Raw genomic sequence first — 19,964 nt, 5'->3', positions numbered from 1 at the left:
AATAAAAGCATTATACTCATACTATGCAGGTTCTGCACAGGTGTAACGCTCTCTTACCATTGGTCCAGGGGCGCCGTTCTCTCCGGGAGCGCCACCCTCGCCCTATAGAGAGGAGACAGTCAGTCAGTTAGCCAATCGGACGGCTTCTCAGACAGTCTGTCAGATAGACAGACAAATAGACACAGAAATAGAAAACTCAAAAGATTGGATGAGTAGAAGACCGGGGCAGAAGTCTTACCTTGGCTCCAGCAGCACCACCCTCTCCCTTAGATCCATCAAGACCAGGATGACCCTACACACACGGACAGACAGACAGCAGTGAGACACTTCATCAGGACTTATTAGTCCTACATCAGCCCCATTAGACTGATTTAATGAACACTAATGAGCTAATCTGTTGCGTTGCTAATCAAGCTGGGACGTGTAACATCATAATATCCATGCTGAGGGAGTTGTGATTGTTAAAATAAGCACGATGAAGCACCCACTCTGTGTCCTTTGATTCCGGGAAGACCAGGAGTCCCGGGGAATCCACGAGCTCCCTGAAATAAAGAAATACATGAGGAAATTGGATACTAAAGGATTCTGTGTGGGATTCATCTGGAACTCCTACCTTAAGATATTGAACATTGAATTGATCAGTATATAGTAAGATGTAAACAAAGGCAATTGATAAAAAATAAAAAATAAACTTAAGTCTGTAGTACATAAGAGAACTGTTATCCATGGCATTGTGCTCTGATGTTGTGGACATAGATTTATGTTTTTCTTTCTACTATAGTCTAATCTTTCAGTGTTTACCTGAGGTCCTGCAGGTCCACGTTCACCAGCCTTTCCAGGTTTGCCAGCCTCACCCTAGCAATAAAGAAAGGGAGACACTTGAAGATATGATTCAAATCAGGAGTTTATCAACTGAATAGTAAATGTCTTAACGTTTTACATTTTAGATTAAAATTAGTTTACTTCAGCGAGAGAAGGCCCTCTGGGGTGGGGTGGGGTGGGGTGAGTGGGTGGGTGGGTTGGTGGGTGGGTGGGTGGGGAGTTCAGTGTGGGAATGTAAATGGCTAGGAGTTTAGGATTTTCTAAAGGCACATTCAATTAAACAATTGTATTACAAGTTAGAAATGGTAGGTCAGTGCTTTGTGGACTGCTTCGCTGGTACTGTGTCAACGAGGATCATGCTTGTGTTTTTGTAAACAGTGGGGGAAGAAACAAGGTCCGCCTGACGAAGTCAATAAGATAATGATAGTTTGGGCAGGTGGCAAGAGAGGAAATATGAGGAAATTGAAGTAACAAAGCGTGTTCAGAGCTCTACATCTGATAAAGCTCGCGCTCTACTCGAGCACGGCTTTGACAACCGAGCTCAGGCCTGAGCCGTGGATCTGGTCCAAGCCTGGCATGGTTCTGGTTTGGTTGCTGAAGAAGGCAATACTTACATCACTTCCTGGTTTGCCAGAAGGTCCAGGGGGTCCTTGGGGTCCCAGTGCACCCTGTCATAAGGGCAAAGAGCTTGTTGTCATTGATGTGTAGGCCTAATTACTGTGACTTAGAACAGACTAGTGCAAGAAGCTACCTTCCCACAGTAAACTAAAAATGAAATCACTTCATGATTTCGGGGCCTTTCACCTAGTCTTTGCATTCTCACTGCCAACTCTAATGAAAATGTTATGTCACAGGCAGTCATGTTAAAAAGGTACCCTGTCTATTCCTGTCTATTTATATCTGACATTCACAGCATGTAGAGGAAGGGGGCATTTTCCTGTTGCTTGTGGTTTGATTTTAATGACGGGTAATGATGTTGGTGATTTTCACTTGAGCTCTGAGGGGGGCGGAGCTCCATGTGATCCTCACATGGATAGACATTCCTACCACTTCTAGGGGTCAGGGGTTAGAGGTCGAACTGGGTTGAGTGGATTTATGAGACACTTTCACAGTAAACACTAATTTCTCTATATTTCATGTGGTTAGTACGCAATCATATAGCCCTCAGTCGAATACGGCTCCCGAGAGAGCTGATACTAGAATGCTCTGGTGCTGCTGCCAAGCTCTACGTATTATATTTCTACATTGGTGCTGTGGCACAGAGATGTATGGTGCACCCTGGGATAGTTCTGGATACTCACAGCAGGGCCTGGCTCTCCAGTCTCTCCGGGGTTACCTTGGAAACCTTGTGGGCCCTGGAATTGATTAGAAGGGACATCAAGTCAAAGACATCTTAATAGTCTGCATATTTCTATAGGCGTAGGGTGTCCACATTAGGGACCAACATAGTATATTAGGACACAGGTAGACCATAAATGTTTATCCATCCGATACAGAAGGTCAAAGGGTCAAGCACTAATCTACAGCACTGTCCACATTCTCCTTCTGTTGTGGTTATTATTAGGGCTTAGTGTCCAGCCCACAGTTATGAAGGTGGTGTATACTTACAGGGGCTCCAGAAGGGCCAGGTGGACCACGGGGACCCATAGGGCCCTACAGAGGGAGAGAGATAATGAGAGGAAATGCATAATATTGATAGCAATTCATAGCTCAAAGACTATTGGGGGTATTTGCTATTTAGTCATGTCTTATAGGGAGAGAAAAAAACACTTAAAATTGCCAGATGTCCCATTGTAATTCAAATAACATGGCCTGTGGGTCTTCCGATGTTGTGTAATAATTAGTTAGAGTTGTGGTGTAGAAAGGTTTGAGGCCATGGTTATCTGGTCATACGAAAACCCCCCCCCCAAAAAACTGTGTATTTCAATGAGTCGTCGGGTAGAATAATAGACTGTAGGTTGACTCTTATTTGGGAATTGGGGGAGGGGTCATATGCTTCCAAATGCTGCAGGGCGTGTCCATAGATACGTCAATTCATCGACCATAGGTAATATAAATAGCATATGTTTCATGATCATTTCTATGTCTTTGTTACTGACTGCCGTTATAATATAGCTCATATTCCATACCAACAGGACAGCATTAGCTATCGATTTGGTATGCCAGCACAATCTGTACTACAGCATGCTCCATTCAGTGGTTCATTTCCATGACAAGATTGCAGTCTGACGTCAGTACTGTCTTCAAGTCTGTAACACAGCATGCCACTACCGACCGACATTTACCACATACCATATAGCTCTTTAGTTTACCACTATGATTTTATTTGTTTCAATCATTCATTTGAGTCTTTTTAAACCCCCTCTGGATTCTGTGAAGTTCATGTGACGGTACAGTAACATCTCTTGTCCTCTAACCATAGGTCCTTGCATCACTCCCATCTGTGCGCCTCCGGCTTTCTCATCGAATCCACCAGCCATCTGAGCCGCGAAGTTCTGCAGAAACACAACACAGGTCAAGAGACATTGTTCGTGAGTCCACGGTATCTACAGTAGATGCACTGCCCCCTGGTGTCCGCCAAAGCTATCACCGCCTGTATTTCTGCTATACAGGATGTATGACCTCACCAGGGCTCCGAGGAAACAAAAACTCTGGTGGCACGTTTACAGTTGTCAGAAGGGATTACATTGGTGATATTGACTGTGGCACAGTAGCTTACCAATGTGTCGTCCATTCTTCTCTCTCTATTCTACTAACTAACACATAGATGAGCAAATAGGCGTATGGCTTAGTCTCTTTCACACACATGTGTGTGCGTGCGAATACACACATACACACACACACACACACACACACATCTGACAGTGAGAATATGGCGATATTGTACTGCTAGTCCATCAACAGGGAGTGCTTCTCTGCACCACAACGACATAAACAGAGATTATGTGTGGTGGTGACATCCTCTCTCATCTACTCTCCTGTCCTCTCCTCCGTTTTCTACCACTTACCCCGCCAAGACCTGGGGGTCCGTTGGGTCCGGGAGGGCCAGGGGGTCCGGGGTTCCCGGGGGTTCCAGGCTCGCCATCTCTGCCTCTGGGGCCAACATTTCCCTAGGGAAAAGGCGAGAGGGACAAGCACATTCAACAACGGGTTCAATACACAAACATGTTCAGTGTTATCAGCTTTCATTGGGAAAAGTGAGTGATCGATATTGTTGCATGGCTTTGATGGTGTTGTCTGCCTTAGGAGACTATGTTACTGAATGTAATTCTGTTCGCAATCAATCAATCAATCAATCAATCGATCAACCAAACAATCCATTAATCAATCAACCAACCAACCAATCAACAAATCAGTCCATCACCCAAACAATCAACCAATTAACCAATCAATCAACTGTAATGCATTTGCTGCATAACTAGCCTGGCCATTGGTTGAAGAACTGCAGAGGACGTATTGAGGTGCTTTGCGGAGTATGCCACTGTTTCGTTACAATCTTATTGTACTATTTCTAGATTGGAATATATTGGATTATCCACAATAAGGTAGCGTATACTGTAAATCTCACTATCCTGGATCTAAATGCAAAGTCTCACACATGATAAACTAGGCAGCAATTGAAGATGTTGAATGGTTAGCCCTTATTTCAGTCCATACCACAGACAGATTTCTAAGCATAACCTACCTGCACAAAGGTGACTGGGATTTACTGTCTTACCTTATCACCCTTAGCGCCAGCTTCTCCACGCGGTCCCTGCTCGCCCGAGGGGCCCTGCACAAACAAACATGTTAGGATGAGCAAGAGGCTTGACAAACAGAGCACATTATTCACAAAACAAAAATAGCAAGTAAATGTTTGAGAATAGGTTTACCATAGGGCCTGCTGGTCCATTCGGTCCTACAACCTGGACAACAGAACAGAAAGAGAGCTTGTTCAGTTCTCAATACTTAGTGGGATGAAAGTAGTCTTTTCAAAGCCCTGATGTCTTTGAAAAGGTTTCGGGTTGCACTGCTTTGAATTGCTAAGATGCTGGGAATAGCAGGAAGTCCATTGACAATTTACTTTGGCTGAAAAAAACGTCTTCCGCATGTCAGGGTTTGTTCATTTCCCAAGAAGCCTTGCATACCAATGAATAAAAAAAGTTACTAAATGGATGTAAGACGATTGGTTTCGGTCCGTTATGTCCTAGGAATGTCGGCTTCCTTCCATGTTTTGACAACAAAACAAAAGAAAATCTGTCTAAAACCACCAGGTTCAAAGCAGGGTAGCTAATCACTTATCATTCGGAGGCTCTCTTGGAATCATATGATTCCCCAAAAGAAGAAGAACACAAATAGGCAAATTAGTAGTCCGTTACACTCCAGAGAGTCAACCCCGATAATGACTACAAACTGACTGGGATAGCGATGCTGCATGTATGTGACTTTTAGGTGAGGCTATTATACAAACGTGTTAAAGTGTCATCATTAGAAGTAGACATGCCGTAGCCTCCTCTTGACTAATGCTTGGCAATGGCATGCATAGGTACCTAAAAAAGGAGCGTCAGTGCCTTCGTTGACCAAAAATCCCTATGTCACTCTGATTTGAACGGACAAACAAGTCTTCTGATCTCTTCCTGAGTGAGCGTGAGCTGTAGTGCATGCCTTTGCATACAGCAGCTCATCACTGACTGTACGCTTGAATAAGGCGGAGAAGAAATAAGTACATGAGATAATAAAAAGTATTCAGTATTCCACTGAATACTGCCGCAATTATTTGACTATACAGTAAATCTGAGTGTGCATACTTACATCTGCAATCTCGCCTGGTTCCCCTTTCTGGCCCTAATAGGAACAAATGAAAGTCAGTGGGTTTTAATGGTGGTCAGTGGTCTTAATGAAAGTCTCTGGTCTTAAGTCTGTGGTCCTAACAAAAGTCTGTGGTCCCAATGAAAGTCTGTGGTCCCAATGAAGACTCTATCAGTATATAGACACATAATATTCACATCATGTAAGTCTGAAGTATTTTGGAGCCTGAGTGTGTGGATGGTTATACACGGTGTTTAGATGATTGTGTCGGCGATAGTCTGATAAGCATTGTCTAAATGACACATTGGTTTGTCCAACAGAAAATATGATTGTATTTTGCCAAGTTATTGTTATTCGTTCATAACAGCTTTCAGGGTGGCACATCACATCATCGTTTCCCGTGGTCTCACCTTAGCACCAATCACCGCCTCTGAGGTTGCATTTGAGGTGGATGAGGAAGAGAGAGAGAGAGAAAACAACATTAAAAAGGGTGAACTTGAGACTGCTGATATCTGTGTGGGGTCCAAACCTCCAGAGTTTGAACACCTCCAGATTAAAAGGAAAACCTGTGGAAACCAAAAGACCAAACTCCAAGGCCCTGACAACCCATCCCGAGTGGGTTTGAGGGTTAGCTGTAGATCCATGTTGAGGGGATGGGGCCAGAAGCAAAGCAAAGCGTGGGGGTGGGACAGATGTTTGGATCAAATCGTCTGTGCGTGAAAAAACATTTGTCAATATAGCATATTTTGGAGCGAACAACAGAGTTCATTGTATAAATGGCTTTAGCGAGGAGCATATCATTCGACGAAATGGCACATTTCGTGGTTATTATGATAGACTGATGATGGATTGTTAGAACCAAAAATGTATATCTTCTCAAAAGTTAAAGGTTACTACTATACTTGACAGAAAAGAACATGACGCATGAAAATCGTTTTTTTCATTTTCAAAGACACATTTTTTCAAAATGCTCGAAAATATTATGTCTCAGAATATATACGCTTTGTTCAATCATAAAACATGAACAACGATTCAAATGTGAAATGTGCGAACAGCTTTGGTTTATTTGTGTTGTTCGGAAAGCAAGTATGAGTATTCTATGTTCAAAGTGCATATACTGTATCTTTGAATATTGATAATAATAGCACATTGGCACTCTATATTATCATGTGTTTGCCTCTCTTCTCTTTGCATATGTTATCTGCTGTGTGTGTTGAGCCTGGGAGTACACTCTTAGGAAAAAAAGCTGCTATCTAGAACCTAAAAGGGTTCTTCAACTGTCCCCATACGAGAACCCTTTGTAGAACCATTTTTGGTACTAGGTAGAACACGTTTGGTTCCAGGTAGAACCCTTCCCACAAGAGGGTTCTACATGGAACCCAAAAGGGTTCTACCTGGAACCAAAAAAGGGGTATCCTATGGGGACAGCTCGAATAAGTCTTTTTTCTAAGAGTGTAGGTTGGGTCAAGTCTGGTGAAGTGAAGAACAATAATGACTCCCACATGCGTATGTCCCTGGAAATAGGATCATATCCAGACGCGATGGGAGTAACGTGGGACCGGTGTTGGAAAAGAAGGCAAAGCAGTCAAAAATGTTCACGCTTAGACACTAGTGATGGAGGAAATGAGACTTCAAGAACCCCAAAAGTGGGTGGGACTATCATGTCTTGTCAATCATTTGTCTTATTTCACCCCAATAGGATCGCTTTGATGTGGTGGGAAAAAAGCTTCCATTGGACAAAAAAAATGACACCATGATTGGCAGCTCAGGATAGCTTCTTAGTCACCCGCCACTAGTTAAAGCAAACATAGAAGTGTCTTGTTTTCAAGATTGACCCTGGTTGTTTTAAGTGGAAACCAGATGCCACAACGGTAGGAATAAACTCCTTATGAAGTGAACATCCATAGAGGGAGATTATCCAGAGAATGTTGCAGGTCTGATCGCCAATCCAAAACAAGCAGGGAAAAGGGTAACACTTTTGAATAGGGAACATCACACCTAGCTACTTATAAATCCCTTTAATACCCATTTATGAGCCTCAAAATCTGTCCTGACTCCTGTCCAGACTCATGTCTGCACACCAAAGTCCTGAACATAAGCTACTGAGGACCTGTTAAACCCAGTGAACATCTTAACTACCATTTAGTTCCCCATTCAAAAGTTTTGGCATGTTAAAAGGGCACAGTAATTTATTCATGATTGTGTGAATAAATAAATTACAACCAGTTGGGGCTCTGGCGTCCGCAGGGCAGATGGGGCAGCACTCTCTAGGTTGGATGATGGGGTTGGCACACTCTCTGATCTCCTCGCAGATGATCTCATCACACAGCACTGACCCGCTGTCACACACACAGATACGACACGGCTCCGGCTTCCACACATCCTTATCGTTATAGCGTTGGGCATCCTGGATGCAGCTGCCTGCCTCCTCTGTGACCACCGGCAGGAGGTGGTACAGAGGCCATGGGGCATGCCGGGGGCAGAGACGGGGGTGGAGGGTGGTGGTGGATGTGAGAAGTGGCAGGAGAGGGATAAATAGGGATGGGTGGGTGTCAGAGGGCATGACAGTGATCATGGTGTGTAGGTGCGGGGGAGGAAGCATGAGGGGGGCACATGTGTAAATGGCAGGGTAGGGTGGAGGGCAAGCAGGAAGGGCATTGAGTGCAAGGTGGGGGTCAGAGTGAGATGGGTGAAGGTAAGTGGAGGCAGGTGGGAGGAGGGGGGAGAGACAAGTTATCAGCTTAGCATGAGGCCTCATTTACACCACATGCACAGCACACAGCATCACAGCACCCACACTCATGACTACACTCACAGCTTGGGACAATCAACAGGTTTCACATATACTTTTTATTTTATTTTATTTAACCTTTATTTATCCAGGTTAGTCTCATTGCAATAAAATCTATTTTTACAGAGAGACCTGGTCCAACCAAGACAGCAGCAGGGGGGAACAATATTTGAGACAAATGTCAGACATACTGTAGGAACTTACATAGACACACCATAAAAAGTATATACAGTACCAGTCAAAAGTTTGGACACACCTACTCATTCAAGGGTTTTTCTTCATTTGTACAACTTTTTACATTGTAGAATAATATTGAAGACATCAAAACTATGAAATAACACATATGGAATCATTTATTAAGCAAAAAAGTGTTTAAAAAATCTAAATACATTTTATATTTGAGATTCTTCAAAGTAGCTACCCGTTTCCTTGTTGACAGATTTGCAAACTCTTGGCATTCTCTCAACCAGCTTCATGACGTAGTCACCTGGAATGCATTTCAATTAACAGGTGTGCCTTGTTACAAGTTAATTTGAGCCAATCAATTGTGTTGTTACAAGGGAGGGGTGGTTTACAGATTTGATCCTATTTGGTAAAAGACAAAGTCCATATTATGGCAAGAAGAGCTCAAATAAGTAAAGAGAAATGAAAGTCCATCATTACTTTAAGACATGAAGGTCAGTCAATCCGTAAAACATTTCAAGAACTTAGAAAGTTTCTTCAAGTACAGTCGCAAAAAACATCAAGCGTTGTGAGGAAACTGGCTCTCATGAGGACCGCCACAGGAAAGGAAGACCAGAGTTTTCTCTGCTGCAGAGGATAAGTTCATTAGAGTTACCAGCCTCAGAAATTGCAGCCCAGATAAATGCTTCACAGAGTTCAAGTAACAGACACATCGCAACATCAACTGTTCAAAGGAGAGTGTGTTAATCAGGCTTTCATGGTCGAATTGCTGGAAAGAAACCGCTACTAAAGGACATCAATAATAAGAACAGAATTGCTTGGTTCAAGAAACACGAGCAATGGACATTAGACCGGTGGTAATCTGTCCTTTGGTCTTTGGTCAAGTGAGAGATTTTTGGTTCCAACCACCTTGTCTTTGTGTGACGCAAAGTAGGTGAACGGATGTTCTCCACATGTGTGGTTCCCACCGTGAAGCATGGAGGAAGAGGTGTGGGGGTGCTTGCTGGTGACACTGTTGGTGATTTATTTAGAATTCAAGGAACACTTTACCAGCATGGCTACCGCCGCATTCTGCAGCGATACGGCATACTATCTGGTTTGCACTTATTGGGACTATCATTTGTTTTCAACAGGATAATGACCCAACACACCTTCAGGCTGTGTAAGGCCTATTTGACCAAGGAGGAGAGTGATGGATTGCTGCAGCAGATGACCTGGCCTCCACAATCACCTGACCATACCCAATTGAGATGGTTTGGGATGAGTTGGACTGCAGAGTGAAGGAAAAGCAACCAACAAGTGCTCAGCATATGTAGGAACTCCTTCAAGACTTATGGAAAAGCATTCCAGGTGAATCTGGTTGAGAGAATGCCAAGAGTGTGCAAAGCTGTCATCAAGGCAAAGGGTGGCTACTTTGAAAAATATAAAACATATTTTGAATTGTTTAACACTTTTTTTGGTTACTACATGATTCCATATGTGTTATTTTGTAGTTTTGATGCCTTCATTACTATTGTATAATGTAGAAAATTGTAAAAATAAAGAAAAACCCTTGAATGAGTAGGTGTGTCCAAACTTTTGACTGGTACACCGTGTTTTGACGCAGACACAAATATATTTCAATCACAGACATATCTATATATATTTTTGAATCTATCATATGTACAGTTGAAGTCGAAAGTTTACATACACTTAGGTTGGAGTCATTAAAACTCGTTTTTCAACCACTCCACAAATTTCTTGTTAACAAACTATAGTTTTGGCAAGTCGGTTAGGACATCTACTTTGTGCATGACACAAGTAATTTTTCCAACTGTTTACAGACAGATTATTTCAGTTATAATTCACTGTATCACAATTCCAGTGGGTCAGAAGTTTACGTACACTAAGTTGACTGTCATGTCATGGATTTAGAAGCTTCTGATAGACTAATTGACATAATTTGAGTCAATTGGAGGTGTACCTGTGGCTGTATTTCAAGGCCTACCTTCAAACTTAGTGCCTCTTTGCTTGACATCATGGGAAAATCAAAAGAAATCAGTTAAGACCTCAGAAACAAAATTGTAGACCTCCACAAGTCTGGTTCATCCTTGGGAGCAATTTCAAAATGCCTGAAGGTACCACGTTCATCTATACAAACAATAGTACGCAAGTATAAACACCATGGGACCACGCAGCCGCCATACCGCTCAGGAAGAAGATGCGTTCTGTCTCCTAAAGATGAACGTACTTTGGTGCGAAAAGTGCAAATTAATCCCAGAACAACAGCAAAGGACCTTGTGAAGATGCTGTAGGAAACAGGTAGAAAAGTATCTATATCCACAGTAAAACAAGTCCTATATCGACATAACCTGAAAGGCCGCTCAGCAAGGAAGAAGCCACTGCTCCAAAACCTCCATAAAAAAGCCAGACTACGGTTTGCAACTGCACATGGGGACAAAGATCGTACTTTTTGGATAAATGTCCTCTGGTCTGATGAAACAAAAATAGAACTGTTTGGCCATAATGACCAACGTTATGTTTGGAGGAAAAAGTGGGAGGCTTGCAAGCCGAAGAACACCATCCCAACCGTGAAGCACGGGGGTGGCAGCATCATGTTGTGGGAGTGCTTTGCTCCAGGAGGGACTGGTGCACTTCACAAAATAGATGGCATCATGAGGAAAGGAAAATTATGTGGATATATTGAAGCAACATCTCAAGACATCAGTCAGGAAGTTAAAGCTTGGTCGCAAATGGGTCTTCCAAATGGACAATGGCCCCAAGCATGCTTCCAAAGTTGTGGCAAAATGGCTTAAGGACAACAAAGTCAAGGTATTGGAGTGGCCATCACAAAGCCCTGACCTCAATCCTATAGAAAATTTGCAGGCAGAACTGAAAAAGCGTGGAGAGGTCTACAAACCTGGCTCAGTTACACCAGCTCTGTAAGGAGGAATGGGCCAAAATTCTCCCAACTTATTGTGGGAAGCTTATGGAAGGCTATGCAAAAAGTTTGACCCAAGTTAAACAATTTAAAGGAAATGCTATCAAATACTAATTGAGTGTGTGTAAACTTCTGAGGGAGGGACTGGTGCACTTCACAAAATAGATGGCATCATGAGGAAAGGAAAATTATGTGGATATATTGAAGCAACATCTCAAGACATCAGTCAGGAAGTTAAAGCTTGGTCGCAAATGGGTCTTCCAAATGGACAATGGCCCCAAGCATGCTTCCAAAGTTGTGGCAAAATGGCTTAAGGACAACAAAGTCAAGGTATTGGAGTGGCCATCACAAAGCCCTGACCTCAATCCTATAGAAAATTTGCAGGCAGAACTGAAAAAGCGTGGAGAGGTCTACAAACCTGGCTCAGTTACACCAGCTCTGTAAGGAGGAATGGGCCAAAATTCTCCCAACTTATTGTGGGAAGCTTATGGAAGGCTATGCAAAAAGTTTGACCCAAGTTAAACAATTTAAAGGAAATGCTATGAAATACTAATTGAGTGTGTGTAAACTTCTGACCCACTGGGAATGTGATGAAAGAAATAAAATCTGAAATAATTAATTATTTCTACTATTATTCTGACATTTCACATTCTTAAAATAAAGTGGTGATCCTAACTGACCTAAAGCATGGACTTTTTACAAGGATTACATTTCAGGAATTGTGAAAAACTGAGTTTAAATGTATTTGGCTATGGTGTATGTAAACTTCCGACTTCAACTGTACCACTGCCTCAAGTCCTAATGCCAATCACATTCCTCAATAGCATGTTAATCAACCAAACTTTTAAACTCCTGCTAGGTGAGAAGATCCTGGAGAGAATTACAAGACTACAGAGCCGAGTAGCTAAAACACTTTTTGCCTTGATCCGATCTGCTCTTTAAAAGTAAGTAGGAGTGACCTATTCAAAGAAGAACAGAGATGTCCAGAATCACACAAAAGCACTTATTATTAACCACATTAAAGACAGAAGCATATCAGCATAATTTACAATAATGTATGGCATCATTATGTTCATCATATCCAGGTATTATGCCTAATAGACTCATCTCAACACGATGCAACATGGATTGGCAGCATGGCAGACTGGATCTTTCAACGTACTGGTCTGGGTGGATGCTGATTCTACCTGGGGGCCGTAGTCTCACAAAATCTAACCACCGGTCTGTCGCTTGGTTTAATCTTGCAGCATACCACCATGCATCCTACTGCAGGTTGGCTTCTAAAGCTAAGCAGGGTTGGTCCTGGTCAGTTTCTGGATGGGAGACCAGATTCTGCTGGAAGTGGTGTTGTAGGGCCAGTAGGAGGCACCCTTTCCTCTGGTCAATTATTATTATTTTTTATCCCAATGCTCCTGGGCAGTGATTGGGGACATTGCCCTGTTGTAGGGTGCTGACTTTCCAATGGCATGTTAAATGGGTGTCCTGGCACTTCCCATGGCACTTATTGTAGGAGTAGGGGCTGTTAACCTTGGTGTCCTGGATAAATTCCCGATCTGGCCTTCATGGCCACCTAATCATCTCCAGTTTACAATTGTCTCATTCATCGCCTCTCTCCTGTAACTATTCCCCAGGTCGTTGCTGTAAATGAGAATGTGTTCTCAGTCAACTTACCTGGTAAAAAAAAATAAAAGCTCAACAAGCCTCATCCAGGTTTATTTCTCCTGCACTCAAACGGCTAGATTCGTTAACTCCAACGGAAGATAAAGCATCCATTCAGATCACAGTAATCATATGCAGGAGGATTCTGAGGCAGCCGACAATGAATGTATATAGCGGTGCCATTTACAGTGGAAATAGTTTTTTTTTTGCGTGGTGGAGTTAGTCTGTTTAACCTGTATGCCTACTGCGCTCCCTGGTGACCAGTGGACCTGTTATGAATGAGTCCCTCACACTGGGCGACTGTGCCCAATTGACAAGCTGCTGCCCTAAGTAAACAGGGAGTCCTTCTAAAATTCTCCATCGGGATCGCACAGCTGTGTCAGGCGCCAGTTCAAACACATTGGAGAATTGAGAATGGGTAGCTTTCATGCACAGGGTCTAAGGTTGGGTCTACGAGGCTAAATGCAGCTATTTGTTTGTGTTGCATTTATGTGAAAGTGGTTATTAGCACGTACCTGCCACCAAACTATACTATATAACACACGAGGTGGGTGGGTTTGGTTGGTAGCATGTTGTTCCACAACTTTTCTTTGAGTTGTGGCAATATGTATACGGACCCACAATCTCTAATTCCTTACTAAATGCTTAGAACTACTAGCAACAATGGACACGTGGCCCCTAAAATCTGTTCTTTGGAGTACTTCAAGAGAAATTGATGAACCATTTTAGGCTATGTGGAAACAAGCCTATGAATATGAGGATTTGTAAAGCAACACATGATACATTACACATTGCATATAGTGTGGTGTAGCCTATCTCTCTAGCGACAGTAGTATCTTGTTCCATAGTTTCTTCATAAAATAAAATATCTTATTGAGCGACCAACTGCCATTCACTTCCTGCTACCCTTTGAGCCTTCTAGTCTGGGGTCAAGCTGTGTCTGACCCTGTCTTTTTAAATTATGAATATAATGAACCTTTTCAAATATTTCAGCCACAGCATGAAACACAAATAATTACACTTTTAATCCCCCTCATCTAACAAATAAACAATTCCAAAGTGCCAAAGTAAACGTTTTCTAAATTGCCCAATAAGCTCTTGAACTGTCAAAGCATCTCAAGTGAGCCACTGTGTCTCGTCTGTTGTCTCCACCAAGTGGATTTGTGTTGTTAAACACTGGCACCACGGCTAGAGAGAGCACACTGACAGTGTGCTTGTTCAGAGACAGGAACCACAGTGAGTATCCAGGAGTGAAACAAACGGACACTTGTTCACCTGGTTCTCCATCCCACACAGATGTGCCTTGATAGCCTCAACTATCCTCCCAAAAGAAAGGTCAACTCTTTCATAGGCCCCTTATATCTGCAAACACTTACAATGTAACCAAAATGTAGCAATTAACGATGTCAATATCGAACCAGTATTAGGATGATAATGTTCAATTCAATACCATTATTTACATAGTTAAATAGTAATTTCTTAAATTGATATCATGAACAGTATAACAGTCCAGATAATTAACATTTCACCTCTGAATTGTATCTGCAAGAATTCTAATTCATAATTGGGCAATTCCTCCAATGACCGATAGATATATTTGCATGAGTTTGTGCCCCTCCATCAATGCCAATGTACCCAAGTGGTTCACAAAATCATCCAATTATCATATCTTGTTTGCTGCAGTTTTACCAACACTTGCCCTATTCATTGTGAAGGTGAGAATTGCGCAGGAACTTTTGATGCCAAGGTAGTGTAGAAGCGCAGAAAGTAAAATATGAGTTGATAAAATGGCATCAGCAGAAGAATCGAAACTTTTGCAAAAGACAATTCAACGGAATTATGTAACTTACGGTCATCCTCTTCCTGGCATCTGACAATGGATATTAAAACAACTTGGGATGCTACAAGTAGCAGAACAGTCCGTGAATCCACAAAGCTGAACATGTCTAAATTTTAGACATGCAGGACCTTGGGTGAAGAAAAAGATGGGACGGATCAGACGATGCTCTCTTTTAATGGAGTGTGTTTGTGTGTTCCCAGAGACTACAACCGAACCATGCAGTCAACCTTCCAAAATCGAAGTGGAATCCAACGCGGGGCCCTAGCCGGCACTTTACACCCACCGCGTCAGAGCAAGAACCGCGGTTTTATGTCCACAGTACCTTCTACGGATCTTCGTATATTCCAAAATACTAGACCTCCCCCCGACCCCCAGTCGAGCTTGAAACCCAACCCACATCTCCCTCCCCTCAGCACCAGCATAATCTATTCTCCCAGGGACCTCTTTCTTTCTCCTATTCCTCCCACGCGCTGCGAGGACGAGGTAGCCTACCTATAAATCACACTTTTTGCTTCGCTTTCGACCCCCCATTACAATAGCGTGGAGTATAGCCACTCACCACAATTTTGCATTACAATACTTGAAGTAGACCTTTTCCGAATGTTGCTCAATAGGCTACAATAACCAATAACAGATTTCCATTTTACCATTTGCAAGTGGATTTAGGCCTTCACGGATAGGCCTACATTCATTCAACTCATGTTTATTCATACACTTTTTTTTATTGGCACTTAAAATAGGCAACTCTCTTATATATGGGCTTATAACAAAGGTGTAATGCAGTAATGACCTGATGTCTGAATTACATCATGGCTCTTTTGATGCAATAGTATCGGAAGTCTACCTGGGATCATGTCCATAGACTTGCAGTTTAGATTTAGGACCCAGAACAGAACTTACTCAGGTCAATAGATGAGAGACAGGCTTTTAAGATGGATCAGCTATTGTGCACACAAATATAGGATTACTGTATTGAAGTCCATGGATTCCCCCAAGAGGAAACCGATCCCCTCATTGAGAGTGAATGACACTGTCGACCTGTCCACCTATACATGTGCCCACACTTGGCAAATGTTGTAGGCCTATATTTAGAAAGTTTCTACATTTCAATATTCTCTTTCTCTCTCTCTCTCTCTCTCTCTCTCTCTCTCGCTCTCTCTCTCTCTCTCCCTCTCTCTCTCTCTCTCTCTCTCTCTCTCTCTCTCTCTCTCTCTCTCTCTCTCTCTCTCTCTGTCTCTGTCTGTCACTCTCTCTCTCTGTCTCTCTCTCTCTCTTACTCTCTCTCGCTCTCTCTTTCAATTAAATTCAAAGGGCTTTATTGGCAGGAAATGTTAATAAACTTGGTGTTCATCTGCTCACAGGCCTCCAACTAACCTACATGTAAAAAGAATATACAAAATAAAATAAGGCTAATCCACTTAGCTAACAATGGGAGTTGAGGGTGTATGAAGTGGACCATGGTGTGAACTACCATAGGGAGCACTGAGGGCATGGGAAACGGCCAGCCTGTCTCTGAGGATTAACTCATTCTAAACCTGTCTGACTTTACAGAGATTCTTGGATTAGGGCTTTATGGGTGTCTAATTATTGCGGGACCTGAGGCTACCCCTGGGTGTGTAGAGCACTCCAGTCGATGACAGTGTTATGTCATGGTCACGTTGCATACTTAGGGTCAGTCAGAGTTTCGGCAAGAGGCCTGTCTGTTTGAGCAAAGACCAGTTGACATGAGGCTGTGAGAACCAGTTAAAAGAAGATGTCTGCCATGACTGTTTGCAATGTATATTAAGGGGCTGGAAACTGAAGGCGTGTTGTATGCAATTCCATGAACTTTCCTGCATATGCAGTAATAGTGTTGGCTTGATTAAATGTAACTGTGAACAGAAATACACACCAACTGTAATTACTCAGCAAGCAGCACCCCACTGTCTATTCTAAACCAACAATGTATCCCTTCAAATTACAGTACCTGCAGTACATACAGTACATCCAAATTCCACCAGTACATGGAGCTTGTTGTTATTGCTAATGTTATACTAGTTACCTGTCACAACAGTTCAGATGCCCAACAGTCCCCTCCAGGCAAACAACATGGGCTCTCTTCATTGTGAAGCTCAGAAATAGTGAACCAGGGGATGAAATGCCTGTATGATCTTTATCGTGTATCTTTCTGAGGCAGATAGGGCCAGGTGAGAGGGTCTGAAAGCGGGTCTTTGTTGAGTGGAGAGGCACAGTCACACCGGGGTCATAACCTTTTCGAGAGACCTGTCATATAGGGAAGAAAGCGTCTGAACCCTCCATCACACCCCTGATCCAGGGACAGTTTTATTATTTGGTGCATATTGGTTAAGGTTAGGGAGAGCTGATCCTAAATCAGTTAATTTGGAAGAACACAGGAAGCATCTTGACCAATGCAGTCTTCATATCTGTTCCTAAAGCAACTAGCGAGCTCTGAATGTCTGTCTTAAATGACCATCATGCCTGTCCTAGCTAAACCAATATTACGTTCTATTAAGACAATATCACACTCTCATTAACACCCTCTCCAATTTACAAAGTGAAGCCAGGTTATTTTATTAGGCAAGTCAGTTAAGAACAAATTATTATTTTCAATGATGGCCTAGGAACAGTGGGTTAACTGCCTTGTTCAGGGGCAGAATGACAGATTTTTACCTTGTCTGCTCAGGGATTTGATCTTGCAACCTCTCAGTTACTAGTCCAACACTCTAACCACTAGGCTACCTGCTGCCCCAGAGAATGGGAGATTGGTAGATCATAGCACCAACAGAAGGTACATACACTGAGTGTACAAAACATTAAGAAAAGCTGCTCTTTCAATGCCACAGACTGACCAGGTGAATCCAGGTGGAAGCTATGATCCCTTATTGACTTGTCACTTGTTAAATCCACTTCAATCAGTGTAGATGAAGGAGAGGAGACAGGTTAATGAAGGATTTTTAAGCCTTTTAACAATTGAGACATGGATTGTGTATGTGTGCCATTCAGATCGTGAATGATCAAGACAAAATATTTAAGTGCCTTTGAACGTGGGTATGATAGTACGTGCCAGGCGCACCAATTTGTGTCAAGAACTGCAACGTTGCTGGGTTTTTCACACTCAGCAGTTTCCTGTGTGTGTCAAGAATGGTCCATCACCCAAAGGACATCCAGCCAACTTGACACAACTGTGGGAAGCATTGGAGTCAACATGGACCAGCATCCCCGTTGAATGCCTTGTAGAGTCCATGCCCTGACGAATTGAGGCTGTTCTGAGGACAAAAGGGGTTGAGGGGGTGCAACTCAATATTAGGAAGGTGTTCCTAATGTTTGGTGTATTCATTGTAGAACTGGAATATACTGGTAACTGACAAAATAAAGGAAATGGCAACATAAAGTGACTAAATAGGGTATAGGTGTCTGGAACTCTGTCATAGTAACGTGACATCCTTCATCCACGAGAAATTCCATAATTTGGTGTTTTGTTGATGGTGGTGGAAAACTGTTTCGGGTGCCACTCTAGAAACTCCCAGAAGTGTTCAATCGGGTTGAGATCTGGTGACTGAGACGGTCGTGGCATACGGTTTACACTGTTTTCATGCTCATCAAATAATTCGGTGACCACTCTGTGATGCCCTGTGATGTCATCCTATTGTCATCCTATTGGGACATAGCCATGGTTGCCAAAATAATGGCCTGCCCAGCATTTGTATACATGACCCTAAGCACGATGGGATGTTAATTGCTTAATTAACTGTATGGAAGCACCTACTTTCAAGGTATTGTGTATCCCTCATTTACTCATGTGTCTCCATTATTTAGGCAGTTACCTGTACATAGAACTGCAATCTGAAAGCATCACTCAAATGCATGACTACTAGACGGCCATCTTGGGGACTTATTTGGAACTTCTGCTGGATTTCACAGTGTACCATGCCTTATGATCACAACATTAGATCAATTGAACTGCGCCTCCACAATGGTAGCCAAGGTCCAAAGAACTTAATGTGCGATAGAAAACTGTCCGTTCAAGAAATGTCTCTCGTTCCCCCGACTGTACGCTGCCTCCGTCTCCCTGAGCACACAATAGGCCTCTGTGTGCTGGGCCCACGGAATGCTGTGAGATGGCAGGGCAGTGGGGATCGCTGCCTGATGAGGATGGTGGCTGGGGGGGTTGAGGAATGGTGGGTAAGGTGGGAGGATGGAGGGGTTCGGGGGGGGAGGGGGGGGGGGTGATCATTCAGGACTGTATGACTGCAAAGAGGCTCCAGGGGTCTAGAGGGTGTCTAGGTTTCAGCACGGTGACCACTGTGGAAGGGTGGCTGTGGTTTGCTGAGTACACAACGTGCCTGGGGAAGTCGAGCAAAGGACAGGGCCAGGCTCAGTCTATGAAATATATTTGTTATTGTATCCATTTTCTATTATAATTTCATAAATGGTGCAGGAGGTAACATTTGTATAGTTGAATAGCATACCCAGATTACCAAATAGTAGATAATGGGACCAAAAAGGTGATAGAATATAATCTACATTTTTTTCAACGCTGTACAATTGCGCTGTGTTTAACTAAAGGAACTCTAACTTCTGCTGAAGAGAATGAGGGAAATCTGTGGAATATTTGGATTTCAGTGCACATCTCTGGCGTAAAGATGTCTTGGTGAAAAAACTCCCTCCAGTGGAAGTCGGGTAGAACTGTCTGGCTACTCTTGCTTTAGCTGTGTGTGTGTGTGTGTGTGTGTGTGTGTGTGTGTGTGTGTGTGTGTGTGCGTGCGTGTGTGTGTGTGTGTGTGCGTGTGCGTGTGCGTGTGTGTGCGTGTGTGTGTGTGTGTGTGTGTGTGTGTGTGTGTGTGTGTGTGTGTGCGTGCCTGTTTGCACTGTAAGGCCTGTATGTCTGTGTCATTATGGGGAGGAATGTGGGAGAGAGTAAAGTTGGCAATGAGTGAGAATTCCATTCACGCTGGGTGGTA

At 43.0% G+C, this 19,964-nt stretch overlaps 1 protein-coding gene across 1 annotated transcript in view; it reads right to left on the bottom strand.

Moving 5' to 3' along the window:
* The window catches only part of LOC110532038 (uncharacterized), a 28,713-nt gene extending 13,091 nt beyond the window's left edge, over positions 1 to 15,622 (bottom strand). Inside the window, exons 1-14 of the mRNA XM_021615631.3 lie at positions 15,014 to 15,622; positions 6,021 to 6,040; positions 5,614 to 5,646; positions 4,695 to 4,727; positions 4,541 to 4,594; positions 3,831 to 3,932; positions 3,240 to 3,317; positions 2,431 to 2,475; positions 2,124 to 2,177; positions 1,437 to 1,490; positions 802 to 855; positions 489 to 542; positions 239 to 292; positions 58 to 102 (exon numbers count right to left, since the gene is read on the bottom strand). Coding sequence (XP_021471306.2) covers positions 58 to 102; positions 239 to 292; positions 489 to 542; positions 802 to 855; positions 1,437 to 1,490; positions 2,124 to 2,177; positions 2,431 to 2,475; positions 3,240 to 3,317; positions 3,831 to 3,932; positions 4,541 to 4,594; positions 4,695 to 4,727; positions 5,614 to 5,646; positions 6,021 to 6,040; positions 15,014 to 15,107 — 774 coding nt within the window. The 5' untranslated portion in view covers positions 15,108 to 15,622. The remainder of the gene's footprint in view (positions 1 to 57; positions 103 to 238; positions 293 to 488; positions 543 to 801; positions 856 to 1,436; positions 1,491 to 2,123; positions 2,178 to 2,430; positions 2,476 to 3,239; positions 3,318 to 3,830; positions 3,933 to 4,540; positions 4,595 to 4,694; positions 4,728 to 5,613; positions 5,647 to 6,020; positions 6,041 to 15,013) is intronic.
* Positions 15,623 to 19,964: the final 4,342 nt, after the last annotated feature.

This window comes from Oncorhynchus mykiss, chromosome 9 (genome assembly GCF_057628025.1).
Source record: "Oncorhynchus mykiss isolate SJ-2025 chromosome 9, ASM5762802v1, whole genome shotgun sequence".
Classification (NCBI taxonomy): Eukaryota; Metazoa; Chordata; class Actinopteri; order Salmoniformes; family Salmonidae; genus Oncorhynchus; species Oncorhynchus mykiss.
This window is presented reverse-complemented; position numbering and strand designations above follow the sequence as displayed.